Source organism: Artemia sp. Qi Xiang Cuo, chromosome 7 (assembly GCF_049724085.1).
Source record: "Artemia sp. Qi Xiang Cuo chromosome 7, ASM4972408v1, whole genome shotgun sequence".
Lineage (NCBI taxonomy): Eukaryota > Metazoa > Arthropoda > Branchiopoda > Anostraca > Artemiidae > Artemia > Artemia sp. Qi Xiang Cuo.
Genome location: NC_142800.1, coordinates 35957347 through 35979085, shown reverse-complemented (window position 1 = coordinate 35979085; position 21739 = coordinate 35957347). Strand labels below are relative to the sequence as shown.

Below are 21739 nucleotides of genomic sequence, written 5' to 3'. Positions count from 1 at the left end.
GTTTTTTCATTTTCATTCGTAAAATTCAGAATTGAGCAAACTTTTTTCTCTTCTTTGAGAAAATTCAGAAGAAAACTTGAACATTTTGAACTTCTTCGAGAAAGCTCTGAATTAAAGTGGAGTTCCTTATCTTCATGTTGAATATTCACAATAAATGTATAACTTTTTCGATCTTCTATGAAAAATTTGGAACAGAACTTTAAATTTTTCATCTCTTTGAGAAAAATCAGAACTGAATTTAAGAAAAATTATAAATAAAGTGAAACTTTTGATCTTCATGGAAAACAATCACAATCATAGTATTACTTTTTCTATCTTTCATCTAAAAATTTAGAATATAACTTTAAATTTCTTTATTTCATTGTGGAACTTAAAACTGAAGTGGAAGATTTTTATTTTCTCTGGAGAAATTAGAATTGAAGTGTGTTCTTTGGTAAAGTTCAGAAGAGAACTGGAACTTTTGTTCACTTCGTTGAGAAAATTTTAAATTGAACTAGAACTTTTATCTTCCGTGAAAATATTCACAAGTATGGTATTACTTATTCTATCTTCCACCGAAAAATTTAGAATTGAACTTTAAATTTCTTTATGTCCTTGTGAAATAATGAACTGAAGAGGAAGATTTTTAATTTATCTGGTGAAAATAGAATTGAATTGTTTTCTTTATTAAAATTCAGACGAGAACTTGAACTTTTCTTCACTTCGTTGAGAAAATTGTAAATTGAACTAGAACTTTTTATCTTCCGGGGAAATATTCACAAGTATGGTATTACTTTTTCTATCTTCCACCGAAAAATTTAGAATTGAACTTTAAATTTCTTTATGTCTTTGTGAAATAGGGAACTTAAGTGGAAGATTTCTATTTTCTCTAGAGTAATTAGAATTGAATTGTGTTCTCTGGTAAAATTCCGAAGAGAACATGAACTTTTTTATCTTCTGTGAAACATTTGGAACAGTATTTTAAATTTTTCATCTCTTTGAGAAAATATTCACAGGTATGGTATTACTTTTTCTATCTTCCACCGAAAAATTTAGAATTGAACTTTAAATTTCTTTATGTCTTTGTGAAATATAGAACTGAAGTGGAAGATTTTTATTTTCTCTGGTGAAATCAGAATTGAATTATGTTCTCTGGTAAAATTCAGAAGAGAACTTGAATTTTTTTTCACTTCGTTGAGAAAATTTTAAATTGAACTAGAACTTTTTATCTTCCGGGAAAATATTCACAACTATGATATTACTTTTTCTTGTTTCCACCGAAAAATTTAGAATTGAACTATAAATTTCTTTATGTGTTTGTGAAATAAAGAACTTAAGTGGAAAATTTGATTTTCTCTGGTGAAATTAGAATTGAATTGTGTTCTTTGGTAAAATTCAGAAGAGAACTTGAATTTTTCTTCACTTCGTTGAGAAAATTTAAAATTGAACTAGAACTTTCTATCTTCAGGGAAAATATTCACAAGTATAGTATTACTTTTTCTATCTTCCACCGAAAAATTTAGAAATGAACTCAAAATTTATTTATGTCTTTGGGAAATGTAGAACTGAAGTTGAAGATTTTTGGGTTATCTTGAGAAGTTAAACTTGACGTGTGTTTGCTGGTAAAATTCAGAAAAGAACTTCAACTTTTCTATCTACTATGTAATATTTGGACCAGTATTTAAACTGTTTAATTACTTTTAGAGAAATCTCAACTGAAATGGAAAATTTTTATATTATTTTGGGAAAATATAATTGGTCAATAACTTATTTCATTTTCATTGAGAAAATTCAGAATCGAAGTTGAACTTTTCTTCTTCCGAGAAAATATATTGAACAGAACTTTAAATTTTTTCATCTCTATGTGAAAAGTCGGAACTGAATTTAAGAAAATTTAGAATTAAAGTGAAACTTTTTATCTTCATGGAAAATAATCACTATCATAGTATAACTTTTCCTATCTTCTACAGAAAAATTTAGAATAGAACTTTAAATTTTTTATGTCTTGGTGAACTTAAAACTGAAGTGGAAGCTTTTTATTTTCTCTGGAGAAATTAGAATTGAATTGTGTTTGTTGGTAAAATTCAGAAGTGAACTTGAACTTTTCTATCTTCTATGTAAAATTTGGAATAGTATTTTAAATTTTTCATCTCTTTGAGAAAAATCTGAACTGAAGTGGAACATTTTATATTATTTTGGGAAAATGGAATTGGTCAATAACTTATTTCATTTTCAATGAGAAAATTCAGAATCGAAGTTGAACTTTTCTTCTTCCGAGAAAATATATTGAACAGAACTTTAAATTTTTTCATCTCTGTGAGAAAAGTCGGAACTGAATTTAAGAAAATTTAGGATTAAAGTGAAACTTTTTATCTTCGTGGAAAATACTCACAATCATAGTATAACTTTTCCTATCTTCTACAGAAAAATTTAGAACTGAACTTTAAATTTCTTATGTCTTGGTGAACTTAAAACTGAAGTGGAAGCTTTTTATTTTCTCTGGAGAAATTAGAATTGAATTGTGTTCTTTGGTAAAATTCAGATTAGAACTTGAACTTTTCTATCTTCTATGTAAAATTTGGAATAGTATTTTAAATTTTTCATCTCTTTGAGAAAAATCTGAACTGAAGTGGAAAATTTTTATATTATTTTGGGAAAATAGAATTGATCAATTAGCTTATTTCATTTTCAATGAGAACATTCAGAATCGAAGTTGAACTTTTCTTCTTCCGAGAAAATATATTGAACAGAACTTTAAATTTTTTCATCTCTTTGAGAAAGGTTGGAACTGAATTTAAGAAAATTTAGAATTAAAGTGAAACTTTTATCTTCATAGAAAATAATCACAATCATAGTATAACTTTTACTATCTTCTAAGGAAAAATTTAGAACTGAACTTTAAATTTGTTATGTCTTGGTGAACTTAAAACTGAAGTGGAAGCTTTTTATTTTCTCTGGAGAAATTAGAATTGAATTGTGTTCTTTGGTAAAATTCAGATTAGAACTTGATCTTTTCTATCTTCTATGAAAAATTTGGAACAGTATTTTAAATTTTTTCATCTCTTTGAGAAAAATCTGAATTGAAATGGAAAATTTTCTATTATTTTGGAGAAATAGAATTGATCAATAACTTATTTCTTTTCATTGAGAAAATTCAGAATCGAAGTTGAACTTTTTTTCTTCCGGGGAATATTTGGAACAGAACTTTAAATTTTTTCATCTCTTTGAGAAAAATCTGAATTGAAGTGGAAAATTTTATATAATTTTGGGAAATAGAATTGATCAATAACTTATTTCATTTTCATTGAGAAAATTCAGAATCGAAGTTGAACTTTTCTTCTTCCGCGGAAATATTTGGAACAGAACTTTAAATTTTTTCATCTCTTTGAGAATGGTCAGAACTGAATTTAAGAAAATTTAGAATTAAAGTGAAATTTTTTATCTTCATAGAAAATAATCACAATCGTAGTATAACTTTTCCTATCTTCTACGGAAAAATTTAGAAGTGAACTTTAAATTTTTTATGTCTTGGGACTTTTCTTGTTCCGGGAAAATATTTGGAATAGAACTTTAAATTTTACTCTTTGAGAAATGTCGGAATTGAAGTTAAGAAAATTTATAATTAAAGTGAAATTTTTTATCTTCATACAAAATAATCACAATCATAGTATAACTTTTCCTATCTTCTACGGAAAAATTTAGAAGTGAACTTTCAATTTTTTATGTCTTGGGACTTTTGTTGTCCCGGGAAAATATTTGGAATAGAACTTTAAATTTAACTCTTTGAGAAAGGTCGGAACTGAATTTAAGAAAATTTAGAATTAAAGTGAAACTATTTATCTCCATGGAAAATAATCACTATCATAGTATAACTTTTCCTATCTTCTACGGAAAAATTTAGAAGTGAACTTTAAATTTTTTATGTCTTGGTGAACTTAAAAGTGAAGAGTAAGCTTTTTATTTTCTCTGGTGAAATTAGAATTGAATTGTGTTCTTTGGTAAAATTAAGAATATAACTTGAACTTTTCTATATTATATGAAAAATTGAGCCTGCTAGTAGTATCATCATCTCTAAAATTATTTTTCTTACATCTCTGACCTTTTTAATAGATATTCTGAACGTTTGACGTTCTAGCATACCCTAAAAATAGTGAACACTTAACAAAATAACGCATAAGATATTTTTAATGAAAAAAAGACATGTAGAATTATGATATAAAAATATTACATTATTAGTACACTTGCGCTTCATTTTCCGTCAATTCATCTTTATATTCATTGATGATATTGTCTGCTTATGTCCTTTTTATTCTGCCTGCGATTTCACTGTCTATTCTCACATTATTTTTACATAGATAGCAGTTTTGGCACATTGACATGATATGATTTATGATGTTGATGCAGCTGTATGCATGTCTTCTTTTTCCTTTTGCTTTCATTCGAATGCTAACACCGGAAGAATTGCGATAAGATCTATCAACGGCTAACATGCTACCAGAAACATTAGCTAGAAGTTGTCCCTCTTCATCAACTATTATTTTTAAGTTGGCATTCTCTTTGACTACTAATTTCTCTGGTAATGTTACTCTCGCATATCCACCACTTGCATGATGGAAATTCTTGGGTACACCAAAGGAATTTAACTCCTCGCTGTCATGACAACGTATGCATACATTGCCAATAAGATCTCCACTTGCACTCGTTTCATAGTTCAGGTATTTCTCCTTGTCAGCGTTCAACACGACAATGATTTTTTCATGTGCACATACTTTCGTCGAATAATTCGTCTTCACTTTTTACAGATATGAATTGTGTGTTGATCCTTCCACTGCGTAAAAAATACTGATTTAATGCATGCAATAAACTCGGTAGTGTTGATAACCTGCCATAGAGTACCAGTGGAAAAGCCGCGTCGTGTCCATGAACAAGCACAGAGTACGATTGGTAGAGCCGTAAGCATATTTCATGTCATTTTAAGATACGTAAAAAGTTAAAAAAAATACCATGTTAAAAAATTCAAGAAAGTATTTATGAATTGGGGAGGGGACTCTTTGAGGTTGGAAAATGGGTTTACGAATGACATTATGAATGGAACTTGTTCAGAAAAGATATAATAAAGTCATAAAAAAGTATTTGATAGGGTTCTACTGATTATGTAATCAATTTCTCCGAAATCTATTTTCCTAGTCGATTACGTTATTCTATGCCCATAGATGAATTCCCGTCATGACCTTCTGATAGGGTTCTACAGATTATGTAATCAATTTCTCAGAAATCCATTTTCCTAGTCGATTACGTCATTCTATGCCCATGTATGGACTCCCGTCATGACCTACTGATAGGGTTCTACTGATTATGTAATCAATTTCTCAGAAATCCATTGTCGTATTCGATTACGTCATTCTATGCCCATTTATGTACTCCCGTAATGACCTTCTGATATGGTTCTACTGATTATGTAATCAATTTCTCAGAAATCCATTTTCCTAGTCGATTACGTCATTCTATGCCCATGTATGGACCCCCGTCATGACCTTCTGATAGGGTTCTACTGATTATGTAATCAATTTCTCAGAAATCCATTTTACTAGTCGATTACGTTATTCTAAGCCCATGAATGGACTCCCGTCATGACCTTCTGATAGGGTTATACTGATTATGTAATCAATTTCTCAGAAATCCATTTTACTAGCCGTTTACGTCATTCTATGCCCATGTATGGACTCCCGTCATGACCTTCTGATAGGGTTCTATTGATTATGTAATCAATTTCTCAGAAATCCATTTTCCTAGTCGATTACGTCATTCTATGCCCATGTAAGGACCCCCGTCATGACATTCTGATAGGGTTCGAGTGATTATGTAATCAATTTCTCAGAAATCCATTTTCCTAGTCGATTACGTCATTCTATGCCCATGTATGGACTCCCGTCATGATATATATATATATATATATATATATATATATATATATATATATATATATATATATATATATATATATATATATACCTGCGTTTAAGAGATAACTCGAGAAAATCGTCATCCAAAATCAAATGTTTTTCCATAAACACTAGATTTGATCTAATTCTCTCTTTCTCAAATCTATTCATTTTTCAATCCTTTCACTCCGACTGCTGACTCTAGACTGATCCTGATTCGCTAGCCCTAACCAGAAAAGAAAGGGAACATTTTCGATTTCGAAACAATTTTAATGAATAATTACAACAACAACATCAATAATACAGAGCATGTACAATTAGCGATACTGTTTATTGTCATCAATATGTTTCACCAATGCACCTAAAGCACATTGAAGTCTATTCACATGTGCTATATCAACTTTAGCGGCGAAACATAATTGATCTTCCATTTTAAATTTGCTCAAGGATATCACATATCTTGCATATACTACATCCCATTCCAGACAAAGTCGCGAACCTTTCTTAATTTCCACCGCAATGTTTGGTGCTCTTGTATTATTATCAGCAACTCCACTATCAACTTCTAATAGTGTAAACATTCCACTCATCGCCATCACAAATATATATCCAAATGAGTAAAGTCAAAACTGTTCTTCTTCTCACTCCTTTGAATTCTATTCACAGACTAATAAAACTATAGCAAAAATCCCGTTCATTATATTCCCACCGCCGCTAATATGTAACCAGCCCTCTGATTGGCTGAGAAGGAGGATGTATCCGACTCGCTGATTGGCTGAGAAGCAAACACGTGATCTAACTGTTTCCGGGAAACTCATAACATTTGGGCGAGAGCAACAACAACAAATACTATTTCTGGACACCATGACATTCACGAACGATTACGCAATCAAGTTCTCGGAAATTCACTTCCCCCTCGAGTCCTAGATCAATAACATTGTTCCCGTTAGAATTCAATGAGCATGTGCAACCTTCGTTCCGGAGTTATTACACATAGAAACATTAAATAAATCGACCTTTGAAAAAGAGGTCATTGACCGATTACGTAATCATTCTCCCTAGGGAGGCTATGCCCTTATTTGGAGCCCTGTCAGTATTCTATGCCCATATAAGGAGCCCTGTTCGGAGTAACACCCCCCCTTCTACTCTTAAACTCAACCAGAAAATACTGAACAGTGATACTATACAGGAACACACAGCCGTCAGGCAAGATTGGAAGCGCTAAGACAATGCTATGTACAGTGGAGGGGGTTTTGTCATTATCTACTTAGCCATATTCTATTTACCCTGCTTAAATAGAGGCTGTGTATGGATATACAATCCTCAGGTAAGGTCAGAAGCGCCAAAACAGGGCTACTAATATGGGAGGAGGTGTGCTGTGCAAAAGTTAAATAATTGCTGTGGAAAAGTCCAATTTCAATTTAAAGTGTCGGGTTTGAGGATAATCCTGGGTATACTACGAAACATGAACAGATATAAGTTATAAAAAAAAATTAATCAAATGGAAGTAAAGAGCAAAATTAAAGCTTAAAACGAAATTAGATTTATTCCGGACATCAGTGGGCCCTCTTTCTCGTTAATCTTCCACTCTTTACGTAAAAGTTGTCCAAGTTATTTGAGAGCCACTGCTAAAACACAAAGGGCCGTTGAATTTGCATAAGCTATAATTTCACAGCACTATAGAACTTAATAAGTTTTAACGTTTTCTCTTTACTCTCATTCGAGAAAACTTTTGAAGAGAACTTTTTACTTTCATTTTTTTTACATTTAATACAGGTTAAAACAAAAACAATGCGGATACAGAGTTTGGTGTTTACTTCATACATACAGGAATTATTTCAAAAGTTCATAAGTTACGCCGCGACCTTGAAAATAATGGCCTACATTAATAGCTAATCATCTGCAAACGTAATTCGTAAGTATACATATTTATAACCCACGAGATATAATTTCATATGTTCATATGTTGCCCATTAATTTTTACCCATGGTTCTTTGTTGCTGCAACACACCACACTAGTGGTTCCAGAGGGAGGGGGTGGGTGCCCTAAGCCTCCCAAGATTTTTTTCTGGTGCCCTCTTTCCCTGTTTTTTATCTCTTTTTTTTACTTTTTTTAGAATAAATTTGTCAATTTGATCGATTATTGGCATCTTTGTCACATCCCCCCCCAATAATTTTGCTCATTGGTACCCTTGTCACATCTCCCCCCAAGCTTTTGCTCTAGATCTGCCTCTGAAGCTCCATGGAGCCTTGCCACCGAAGATCTATTTATTATTTCATACGATGTTAAGCGTTTGTTGTTTCATTAAATACTACATTTTGAAAAATGACATTAAACCATGGTGATGCGTTTCCTTGAAAAATTTCAAAATGGATTCGCTTTTTGTTTTAAAGTTTAAATATTTTTCAAAACAGTTTAGAGGGGTGACATAATAGAGAAAAGTTAAGAATGATAGTTACCTGCAAAGGTCAGTTACAAAAATGTAGAGACGCTTGGTTTTATCGGTTCCAATTGTCAAGGGACCAAAAACTGTCCCATCTGTTCCGTTTATTTTGTTACAAGAGTTCTGACCGTCCAGGTCATACCAGTAGTTATCCAAGTATGAACTATTTTTCCAAGATCTGATGATTCCTAAATTGTCTGGATTGTTTTTACCATTTTCGATTTCAAAATTTCCTTCATCTGTTCCATTTGCCTTAAAATAGATAATAAAAAATAAATTATTGATGTAGAAAAACTAGTACTATAATTGATCAAAACGTATGAAAAACAAACAAAAGACTTGAGTAATATAAAAGAAAATCAAAAGAACAAACCTTATCAAGGGGCGAATAATTAAACATCTTTATAAATAAAATCCAAATAATAATTTTCCCGTGTGCCTTAAGCCCTTTCAACTCGGACATGTACGCAGGAAATACTTTTGACAGAGGAGAGAGTTTTCAAGAAAGGGAAGTATGCAAATATATGGAAGATTTTAGCAAATTTTGGGGGATTTAGATGAGGGCGAAATCATATGGTTTTTGTAGCCTAAGCTTCAAATCCATCAGCGTTCCTACCCAAGTTCTATCTCCAGTTGCTGAATTAGATGTATCGTACTTTTTTTTACAAGGTCATATTGAATTTAGATTTCTAGTGCAGCATGTAATAAGTCCAAAGGAAAAAACGAAATACCCATTATTCAAAGTATTCTGTACAAAACAAAAATTCTGAGTGCTAAGGTGTTATAAATAGCGTCCATTCGTGTTTATTCATAATGATGGGGTTCTGAAAATTTCATAATAATCACAGTGCTAGATGCATTGAAAAACAATTTGCTTTGAGTAGCCCACTTCAGTGAGTTATCCCCTCTAGTAACTTGGCTGCGTAATATGTCTCTGAATATGCCATAATGCAATAGTAGACCATTTGCCTAATATGCAATTAAATGTAAAAAATATGTATTTTATACTGAAAGTAAGGAACAACATTAAACCTTAGGAAGAACATAATTATTCCGTATATGAGTGGGGCTGTCCCCTCCTCAATACCCCTCTCTTCACGCGAAGGTTTCTTAAGTACGTTTAAGAAAGGCTCTGGTCCTAATTACATGGCCCTTGTATTTCAGGAATTATTCTTAAGAAATTTAGACAAAAGGTCGATCTTTAGCGTAAAGAGTTGGGTATTTAAAAGGGGGCAGCCACCAGCATATACGGATAATTTCTGTTCGTTTTATGGTTGAATGTTACTCCTTACTTTCAGTAGGAAACAACTTTTTTTTATCGTTTTTAAATAATCCCAGGGAATTCGACCCCTCCGTTGAAAGCCTCCCCCCCGACGAAAAATTTCTCCATAGAACTTTCCTCCCGCGTAAATTCTTCACCCACGAAACTATCCAAGTGCAATTCCATCCTCACTGCAAATTCTCCCAAGGGAATTTCTTGCTTAAGATTCCGCCTCAAAAAAACTTCTTCACTCACTTTTATTTGAAGAAAGACTCGCTTTTTATTTAGTTTCTGATGCTTTTTTTAGGTCAAGGCAGAATACCTCTGTGTGGAAAATATTTCCCAAACACCTCTCCCCCCGACGATGAAAGGTTTTTTCCGTGGAACATTTCCCCATGGAGGATTTCTCCCGTTGGAAGTCTCCCGACCCCAGGTAAAAAGTCTCCAGATAATTCGAACTCCGCGTAAAATTCCCTCCCGGACCATTCCCCTGGAGTATCTCAACATGTAAAATGGGGTCGCCAAAGAGAAAGTTGAACAAATAAAACAAATTCAGTACATTAATGCTGTCAAATTTCTCCCGCGTAAAATTACCCTTGGAGAGTTCACCCACGGAAATTTCCATCCCAATCGGAGATTCTCCCCGTGGATAATTCACCCCCAGGATATCCTCCACCCTGAGAAATTTTGGTACCAATACCAATAAAAAATACTATATATAAACAATGGGCGACTTTCATAGCTTCCGGCCCTTCCTCCTTGGGTTCTGGGGGGTCTTGCTATCCCCAAAGACATAGTTATTAGACTATTCATTGAAAAAAAAGACTATTTACTGAAAAAAAACAACTATCTTAAAAATGTTGGTCAGACAACTTTGGGGAACAATAGATGTGGGAGGGGGGGGGAGGGGCTAGTTACTCTCCAGTTCTTTGTCACTTAAAAAGGGCACTAGAACTTTTAATTTCATTTCATGTTGCCTCTCTCCCAATCTTCTAAGACTACTGGTTCGATACGATCACTCTTGAGAAGAACAAAGAGAGAAAAAAGAAATACGCATCCGTGATCTGTCTTCGGGCAAAAAACTCATAATTCCATATTTTTAATGATGGGAGCTTACAAACTCCACATTAGGGTTCTGTGTGACACTGAATCTGATGGTGCAATTTTCAATAAGATTCCTTGACTTTTACATTTTTGCAGTTTTCACTTATATTTATGACCTTTTTTTCCATGTCTCGGAAATACATAGTTTATACACCTAACATTTGCTGGCAGTTGTTCAGTTTTGCTCCCCTTCTAATCTCCCTGGGGAACCAGCAGGCGATTAGTTTAAGCGGGTACTCTATGGAAAAGAATATTTTTGGCCAAGGACACTAGTTAATTTATTGTACGTTTCGATGAGCACTAATTGTGCATTGGTAGAATAAACACTTTTATCTAATTTTATAGTTGAAGATGATGTTTTTCAAGAAAATTAGTGTACATGGTAGAATTATTGTACCATTGAATGCTCGAGGAGACGAATATTTGAACTAAGGAACAAGCCCTAATGGTGACATCATTGGAAACGTGTGCGTAAGTTGTCATACAAGTCAGAGACTAAATTTCTTTAGAGTACCAAAAAATTCAAATGTTGGGATGATAGATATGTCAGAGTAACAATTCCTGAGAGGTTAGTCCTCAAAGAGAATGTAAGCATAAAAATAATAGTTGATAACGAGGGCAAGCTTCTTGCTTATGCTTCTGTTAACACATTACCGGTTGATAAATCGTTCCGTTATTGTTCTGGTAATAGTATTCAAAATAAGGCAAGAAGAAGACAGGCGTACTGTTGTAACAGTGTCATAAACCATATTTTATATAAATGTTGAAAATGTTACCTATGTAAAATTAAAGCAGTAATAAAAAATGAAACTAAAAGTAAAATAAAAATGGCATTGGAAGATAATATCTCTAAGGAATATAAAGACGAATTGACGAAAAGCAAAACGCCTGTAAACGCTAACACTGCCATTAATGGTATACCAACAGATACAGTCATTGAACCAAGTAATACAAATGGCAAAACGCATATTGAGCCTGTAGATGAAACTTCGATAAAACTAGTGTGTGATCTGAAATGGAATGATGAATGTTGTACTGGTTACGATGTAAGAGAAGAGAATAACTGTCCTGTCAAGAGAAAGTACGATGAACTATTTTATGGAACGGATTCGAAACATCCAAAGCTATTCAATGATATTAATAATATGTAATATTGTATGTGACGTTGTTTCATTAAAAATATGCTTTTGCAATATGTTGTTATGATTCATTTTTTAGAACATTGCAAAAATATCCATTTTGAGAAAGATGAAGATATTTTAGTCATTATTTTTCAAAATTCATTCACACTTGAATGTGTTTTGTTTTTCGAAACTTAGAGACCCAGACACAAGAACAGGATCTTTTCAAAAAGTTAAAAGAAACACGCAAAACAGAATTTTTTCAAAATTCAGATGCACATGAATGGGACTCTTCAAGAGTCAGTAAGACTTGAAAGGGATTTTTGGGGAAAAAACATGCAAAACAGAATTAGTTCTTAAAAAATACAAAACAATTCTTACAACAGAATAATTATTGCAAAATAAAAAGCGGTTGCTAAAATATACAAATAGTTTATGCAAAACAAAACAAAAATAATTTTTATAGGACACAGGATTTTTCATAAAAAATACGAAATACTTCTTAAAAACAAATAATTCTTATAAAATACAAATAGTACTTACAAAATTCAAAATAGTTCTTAAAAATCCAAAATTGTTCGTACAAGATGCGAAAAAATGTCCCTACAAAATACAAAATAGTTCTTACTGAACAAAAGTAATTCTTACAAATATAAAATACTTCCTACAAAATCCAAAATTGTTCTTACAAACACAAAAATCTTCTTACAAAATACAAAAGAGTTCGTACAAAATACTTTATACAAGTTCGATATAGTTCCTACAAAATGCAAAATAGTTCATACAAAATACAAAATAGTTCTTTCATAGGCAGCGCGCTAGCGCTGCCTAAGTAAAGAACGACGTGGACCCAATGTGTTGTTTTTGGTTCTTTATAACCGGGCACTTCGTATCGAAGGAGTTGTCGTAGAAACTTCGAAAAGGGCTCATTCGATTGGGAATTGGAGTGGCTAGTGCCTTTTTTAATAGTCGAAAGTGATTCGAGGGAAACTAGACCCCCTCACGCCCATCATTCCCCCAAATACATCCAATCAAAATTTTGAGATAACTATTTTGTTCAGCGTAGTTGATGTCCAGATAGAAAATATATTTTTGAGGAGGACAATCCCCCCCCCCCCAACCCTCAGGGCAAGGGTTTTAAGTTATGCCCTGGGGCATATATGGTTTTTATAGATGGTGTTGTCGTAGAAACTTCGAAACATGCTCATTCGATTGGAAATTCAAAGGGCTAGTGCCCTTTTTAATAGTCGAAAGTGATTGGAGAACAACTGCCCCCCCCCACGCCCATTATTCCCTCAAACACATCCAATCAAAATTTTGAGATAGCCATTTTGTTCAGCGTAGTTGATATCCAGATAAAAAATATGTTTTTGAGGAGGACACTCCCCCACAACCCTCTAGGAGCAAGGGTTTTAAGTTATGCTCTGGGGGCATATAAGGATTTTATAGAAGGCTTTGTCGTAAAAACTTCAAAACAGGCACATTCGATTGGAAATTCAAAGGGCTAGTGCCCTATTTAATAGTCGAAAGCGAATGGATGGCAACTAGCCCCCCCCCCACGCCCTAAATTCCCCCAAACACATTCAATCAAAATTTTGAGATAGCCATTTTGTTCAGCATAGTTGTTTTCCAGATAGAAAATATGTTTTTGAGGAGGGCACTCCCTCACAACCCTCAGGGCAAGGGTTTTAAGCTATGGCCTGGGGGCATATAATGTTTTCATAGAAGACGTTGTCGTAAAAACTTCAAAACAGGCTCATTCGATTGTAAATTCAAAGGGCTAGTACCCTATTTAATAGTCAAAAGCGATTAGAGGGCAACTAGCCCCTCCCCACGCCCATCATTCCCCCAAACACATCCAATCAAAATTTGGAGATATCCATTTTGTTCAACGTACTTGATTTCCAGATAGAAAATATGTTTTTGAGGAGGACACACCCCCACAACCATCAGGGAAAGGGTTTTAAGTTATGCCCTGGGGGCATATAAGGTTTTTATAGAAGGCGTTGTCGTAGAAACTTCAAAACAGGCTCATTCGATTGGAAATTCAAAGGGCTAGTAACCTTTTTAATAGTCGAAAGGGATTGGAGGGCAACTAGACCCCCCCCGTGCCCGTCATTCCCCCACACACATCCAATTAAAATTTTGAGATAGCCATTTTGTTCAGCATAGTTGATTTCCAGATAGAAAATATATTTTTGAGGAGGAAACTCCCCCACAATCCTCAGGGCAAGGGTTTTAAGTTATGCCCTGGGGGTATATAAGGTTTTTAAGGAAGGCGTTGTCGGAGAAACTTTAATGAAAGCTTATTCGACTGGAAATTCAAAGGGCTAGTGCCCTTTTTAATAGTCGAAACTGATTGGAGGGCAAATAGCCCCCTCACCCACCCCCCTCATTCCCCCAAACACAACCAATAAAAAATTTAGATAGCCATTTTGTTCAGCGTAGTTGATTTCCAGATAGAAAATATATTTTTGAGGAAGACACTCCCCCACAATCCTCAGGGCAAGGACTATGAGTTATGCCCTGGGGGAATATAAGGTTTTTATTGAAATCTTTGTCGTAGAAACTTGAAAAAGGGCTCATTCGATTTGAAATTTAAAGGACTAGTACCTTTTTTAATAGTCAAAAGTGATTGGAGGGCAACCAACCCCCCTCTCACGCCCACCATTCCCCAAAACACATACAATAAAAGTTTTTAGATAGCCATTTCATTCCAACGTAGTTGAAAGTTTTGGAAATTAGGTACTTAAAAGGATGACATCCCCCTGCCCCCACAGCCCTCAGGGTAAGGGTTGTAAGTTGTGCCCTGGGGGCATATAAGGTTTTTATTGAAAGCGTTTTTGTAAAAACTTCAAAAGGGCTCATTCAATTGGAAATTGAAGGGCTAGTGCCTTTTTTTAATAGTTGAAAGTGATTTGATTGCGACTAACGCCCCTCTCACGCCCACCATTTTCCCAAACACAACAAATTAAAATTTTGAGATATTCATTTTGTTCAACGTTGTTGAAAGTTCTGGAAGTTTTTTCTTTTAGGATGATAACCCCCTCAGAGCCCTCAGTGCAAGATTTGTAAGTTATGCCCTACGGGCATATAAAGTTTTTTATTGAAAGTGTTGTCGTCGAAACTTCAAAAGGGCTCATTCGTTTGGAAATTCAAAGGGCAAGAGCCCTTTTTAATAGTCGAAAGTGATTGGAGGGCAACTAGCCCCAAAACCCCTCCACGCCCATCATTCCCCCAAACACATCCAATCAAAATTTTGAGATAGCCATTTTGTTCAGCGTAGTTGATTACCCGATAGAAAATATGTTTTTGAGGAGGAACTTCGAAAAGGGCTCATTCGTTTGAAAATAGAAACGGCTGATGCCCTTTTTAATAGTCAATAGTGATTTGAGGTCGACTAATCCCCCATCCACTCCCATCCACCCACGCTCATCCTCCCATACCAACCCTTCCATTTCTGCGATTTAAAATTTAACCAAATCAAAATAGTGCAAGGGTATCCAAACTATCAAAGAAAGTAAACAGATTGTGAATGGTATCCAGTTTACCATTTCAGGTCAACTAGAGAAGGTTAAAACTAAATTAAACTGTACTATTTGTGTCCAGATTTTTAAAAAGGTGTATATTGTTAAAAATTGCTGAAAATTTTTCTCCAGCACACAAATAGCACGCCAAACTATAAAGTCTTAAAAAATGAATAGATTTAAAATATTATTTTAGTTCTCCCTGAAAAGACCATGTCAATATAAAACGAACAGAAATTCATTTAAAAAACTTTTTCAACAAAATAAATTTTTCAAAGAAAAGTAAAGAACTCCATTAAACAAAAAATGAGCAAAATTAAAATCAAATAATCTAGCAAGCGTGAAACTACCACAAATCAGCATCAATAAATAAATGAAACTCAAAACGAACAGAAATTACAATAAATAACCGAGTCAAACTCAAAACGAGCAGAAATTAACATAAGTTGGGCTCAAAACGCCTATGCTTTCCCAAGGCCAGAACAAAATTTGTATTTTACTGAAAAAAATATAAATGTTTTTACTTTTATAACTTTAATAAATCAAATAATTTTAACATTTTGATTACTAAATATCAGTACTAATAAATGAAATAATATTAAGATTTTGATTATTAAATATCAGTAAATGTATATTAAACTGACAATGCACATTCATTTGAATTTTTTATAAAATACAAATGCCCCCCCCCAAAAAAAGAAAACATATTAACGATATTTTAGCCCAAAACTTAATGGAGCTCATTTCTGGCTACTTTCCATTGCTTAACCCCAACCCTCACTAAAATATACACACATATATAATTATATATATATATATATATATATATATATATATATATATATATATATATATATATATATATATATATGTATGTATGTATATAATTATATATGTGTGTATATTTTAGTGAGGGTTGGGGGTTGGGCAATGGAAAGTGGCCAGAAATAAGCTCCATTAAGTTTTGGGATAAAATATCGTTAATATGTTTTCTTTTTTTTGGGGGGGGGGGCACGGAGGGAGGGCCAGGGGCCATCTTGGAATTAAATATCGTTAATAAAAAATTTTGGAAGGGGATTTTGCGTCATGGAGGGAGGTCGAGGGGTCATATCCCGTAATTTTGGGAATAAAACATCGTTAATAATCTTTTTATTGGGGGGGGGGTCAGACCTTGGAGAAAGGGTATGGGATCCGCTCCCATGATTTGTGGAATAAAATATCATTAATAAGTTTTTTTAGAGGGAAGGTTCAAGCCATAGAGAGAGCGCCATTGGTTAAATCCCATGATTTTCGTATCAGAATATCGTTAATAAGTTGTTTTTTTAGGAAGGGGCGGGGGGGGGGGGGTTCTGGCCATGGAGGTTGGCCAAGGAGTCAGTTCCTATGATTTATCATGGATTTTTTTTGTTTTTTTTTGGGGGGGGGGGGGGCATTGAGGGCCAGGGGTCATCTCCCATAAGTTTTTGAATAAGATATCACTAATAAGTTGTTTTTTAGGGGGGAGGGGGTTCGGGCCATGGATGGCTACGGGTGAGTTCCCATAATTTTCGGCATTAAATATCGTTAATATTTTTTTTGGGGAGGTGGGAGGGTTGGGTTGGAGGGTGGGCTAGGGGTCAGCTTCCTTAAATTTGGGAACACAATATCGTTAATATGTTGTTTTTGAGTGGGGGAGGGGGGTCAGGCTTATTTTATCAATGAACTATTTTAAAAACCCTCGCATAAATACCTTATATACCTCGGGGCGTAGCCTACAAAACTTGTCCCCCGGGCTATGGGGGGTTGTGTCAACCCCGGGGTTTTTGTTATTTAATCTTTGAACTTATTCTAGCAAAATTGCTATCTCCAAAATTTTATTGGATGGATTTGGAAAAGGGGACGGGAAGGAATAGTTACCCTCTGGTTTCCTTTGACCCTTAACAAGGGAACTAGAACTGTCAATTTACAATCAAACTAGCCCCCTCCGAAGTTTATATGACCACCACTTTCATTAAAACCTTATATGCCCCAAGGGCATAATTTATAACACCTCCCCAGTTTCTGGGGGGCTGTGTAAACCCCGGAGTCGAAGTTTTTGTTATATGATCTTTGGTCTATTTTGAACAAAATGACTATCTCAATCGGGGGCATTTGAGTAAAAGAGAGTTGGTAAGGGGGGGGGGAATAAGTTGCAGTCCGATCACTTTCGACTTTTAAAAAAGGAACTAGAACTTTCAATTTTTAATCATTTGAGTTCCCTCCGAAGTTTGTACGACCATTTCTTCCATAAAAGCCTTATATGCCCCCGGGGCATAAGTTGCAACCTTTCCTCCGTGCTCTGGGGGGGGGTTGTCCGATCATTTTATACTCTTAAAAATGGAATTAGAACTTTCAATTTCCGATCAATTGAGCCCCCTCTGAGGTGTATACGATCACCCCTTAGATAAGAGCCTTTTATGCCCTCGAGGCATAACTTATGACGCTTTTCCCCGGGCTTTGGGGGTAGTGTCAACCCCGAGTCCTGTGATTTGGTCTTTAAACTATTTTGAACAAAATGGCTATTTCAAAATCTTGATCGGATGCATTTGGGGAAAGGGTGGCCTTAGGGCGGAGGGGCTAGTTGCACTCCGATCACTTTTGACTCTTAAAAAAGGCACTAGAGCTTCCAATTTCCAATAGATTGAAACCCCATTGAAGTTTGTACGATCATCCCTTCCATAAAAACCATATTTTTCCCCAGGGAATAACTTGCAACACTTGCCTTCGGACCCTGGAGGGTTGTGTCGACCCCGGATTTTCTGTTATCTGATCTTTGAACTATTTTCATCTGAATGGCTATCTCAAAATCTCACTCGGATACATTTTGGAAAAAAAGCGTGGGAGCGGGGGGGGGCTAGTTGCCCTTCAATCACATTTGACTCTTAAAAAGGGGACTTCCAATTCCAAGAACTTCCAATTTCCAATCGAGTGAGCTTGCTCCGAACTTTATACGAGCACCCCTTTCATATGAAGTGCCAATGGGAAAAAAAGAAAATAATAAATAATAATAAAATATCGGAGCCTTATGGCGTCTGCTATAGGCAACGTTATGGCATTGCCTCTGTAAGGGATAGGTGTCTTTTTCTGTAAATCAGTCATTTTGAAGTCTGTCGATGCTTTTTTTTTTTTTTTTTTTTTTTTTTTTTTTTTTTTTTTTTTATTGGATCGAAATGGAACTTCAGCTTGAAAAAATTAACCACGCTTACATGGGATCTGAAATCATGTATGCCAGACACAGAGAAATATTTACAAGAGTTTAGGAGTTTTCATGCTTTCAGATACATTTCGAAGGTGGTACATTAGAACATACACCATCTACCCCCCCCCCCCCCGTCCTTCGAAGCTGAAATGCGAGACAAATAATGATCGAGCTGGGAAGTTAACAAGTTAATAAGAAGTGAAGCCAAAGGAAGTTTTTCTGCCCCTTTCGTTTAATTGATCTAAAAAACTATTTTCCAAAAAAGGAAAAAAAAAGAATAAAAGAAATAAGTCAAACAACAAATCAAACTTAAAACGAACAGACCTCACCACAAACAGGAGTAGGGACGATACCCCCAAGCCATTTAAAGGCGAGAACGTCCTTTTTTTTTACTGAAAACAATTTTTATTCGAGCAGTGTGTCCTTATTAGTCCTAACCTCTACAACAACAAAAAGTTTATGTCTCAAGGCTAATCAAAGTTTACAAATAAGTGTGGTACTACCAGTCTCGGAAGTCCTGGTGATGGAAGTCTCTGTGATTCTGGATTTATTAGCGTAATAAATTGAAATTTTCAAAATATATTTTGTTTTCAGTTAAGTGTAAATGACGGTCTGGCCTTTAGAAGGCTGAGGAGGCTTTATCCCTACTCCTATTTATGGGAATTTCTACTCGTTTTAGGCTTGACCTGTTAATTCATTGCAGTTGCTGTTTGTTTTGGGTCTCATTTATTCTTACATAGTGATATCTGTACGTTTTCAGTTCGTTTTAGGCTGTTCCTTTTTGTTTTTTTCCGCTTGCATTGGGTTTTAATGTAACTCTTTTCTTTTCTTTGAAGAACTCTTTCTATGGAGATTTTTTCTTTTTAATTATTTTTTTGTTTTAATTGAAATATTTTTTTAATTACTAACAAAAGGAATATTTCTATTTTTTTCTGTTCTTCGGCTTGAGGATTGAGGTCTTGGCTTGCTATTTGTATTTTCGACAAAATCCTGCAAAGAATTCAAAGAACACTTTTACCACCGAATATTGATCGATTGGAAGGGGAGAGGGATATATTTCTCAAATAAATGGTTTAAAAATATGCATAAGCTTAGACATCTTGACCACCTTTGCCAACCTACCTGAAGCCATCCTAACCCTCATTCAGTTATAACCTTGGATATAGACGAATATTCCATGTTCAATTTATCATAACAACCTTATTGCACAATATCTCGTTTTAGCTACTTGTTTGTTCAAGTATATATATTCCGGGTTCACTTATAAAAAAAGTTCGCATTGGTTCTTTAAAAAAGAATAATAAAAAATAAAATAAATACTGAAACTCAAGAATCAATGTAGAAAGATTTTTTTTTTCCATTTGAGTATCCCATGGTTCTAAAACTTTAATTGAGCTGCCTTCAAGGCCTGAAATTTTAATCAGATCAATGTAAAAAAGATAATGTTTTGTGATACGAATCAAAAGAACCACCTTTATCTTCAAAAATTTGTTTTCCTTGATAAGCTACTTATGCCCCCCTTCCAATTCAAAATTTAAAATCTATTTAATTTTCCTGTCCAATATTTTCTCACAGTTTCTGGTAAATCCCTTAAGCCATTAATTTATTCCCTTTGTTGAACCTGAGATATAGCAGATATGCCCTTTTGAAATCCTGGATGCACATACAACTTTTTGATTTTAGTCACAATCTCCTCCAACTTCCCTGAAAGTTTTAATCTAACCATTAGTCGTTCCTGAGATTTTCCAGATACGTCCTTTTAACAACACGGATTCAGATAGTGTATTCTGATTTAGTTAAACACCCCCAAACAATTCCTTGAAAATTTCAAATACCTTTAGCACTTCCTTAGATATTGCAGTTATGCCCTTTGGCAAAATATAGTGCCTTTTGACTTTGTTCAACATCCCTCTCAAATTCCCCAAAAGTTTCAACTTGATACTTTTAACCTTTATTAAAGTATTATAAATTTACATATAGTGTATTTTGATTTAGTTCAACATCCCCCCAGCATCCCCTGAAAGTCTCAGCTTAATACCCCTTAAGGCAGTTCCTGGGATTTTTGAGATGCACCTTGTGTGCATCTCATGCAAATTGTGTCTTTTGGTTTAATTTTCAACATCACCGTCAATATTCCCTGAAAATTTTAACTTAACGCTTTATCTGTTCCTGAAATTTTGCAGATATGCGCTTTTAACAACCTGAAAGCACATTATGTATTTTGATTTAGTTTAACATTACCCTCAACATCCCATGAAATTTTCAATTTGACACTTTTAGGCGTCCTTGGGATATTTCAGATATGTTCTTTCGACAACCTGAATGCACGTAGTTTCTTTTGATTTAGTTGATCTCCCCCTAAATATTCCCTGACGTTCCACCTTAATACCCTTAACCTTTTCTGATACAAGGGATCAAACATGTCCTCTGTACCTGTCTTAAAACCTGTGTGTAAACATTGGACAACTTGCACAATTTCTAACTCTTGTCTCATGGGCTCTGGGGGACCATGTCGTCCAAAAGTCATTTTTATTGGACCTTCCGACATTCTTAAAATTTTAGTCGTTTGTCTTTTTAGATCAAGGGACGAGTGGATAGTTAAAAATTGCAAGGTACGGAAGGCTTGATGTCCTCCAATCACTTTCATCTCTTAAAATTGGGCTCTAGAAGTTTCAATTTCCAACCGAATTAGCCCCCACTCAAAATTTCCAAGACGACTCCTTTCAAATAAAGTGGCCTGGTAGAAAAAAGATAACAAATTGAAGTCACATTGCTCTTTACTGAGGAAGCACTATTGCCCTGCATATGAAAACTTACCAGAAGTATAATTCCTCGATTTCACTCTGGGTCTGAAGAAACTATGCCAAGCCTGGCTAAATTCTTATGAATATACAACATCTGTTCAGAAAGTAATTTAAATAAAAAAGACCTTTTTTCAACTGACAGTAAGGAGCAAAATTTAAACATAAAACTAAGAGATATGGTTCCGTATATAAGGGGAGGGGGTGCCTCTTCCTCAACTCTTGCTCATTAAGCTAAAGTTTTTAGTACTTTAAAAAAGCTTCTTGTTCCCAGTAGCCTTTGCGTTTCAGGAGCCGTTTTTAAGGGACTGGACTAAAAAGTCAAACTGCTTCCCTTTGCTCA

General features: G+C 34.5%; 1 protein-coding gene across 2 annotated transcripts in view; it reads right to left on the bottom strand.

The window, feature by feature from the left end:
- Positions 1 to 21739, bottom strand: part of LOC148950212 (platelet glycoprotein 4-like) — a 138092-nt gene that overhangs the window by 30090 nt on the left and 86263 nt on the right. For both annotated transcript variants that reach the window (XM_089091509.1, XM_089091510.1), the window contains one exon: positions 8382 to 8617. In XM_089091509.1, the coding sequence (XP_088947635.1) occupies positions 8382 to 8617 (236 nt within the window). The remainder of the gene's footprint in view (positions 1 to 8381; positions 8618 to 21739) is intronic.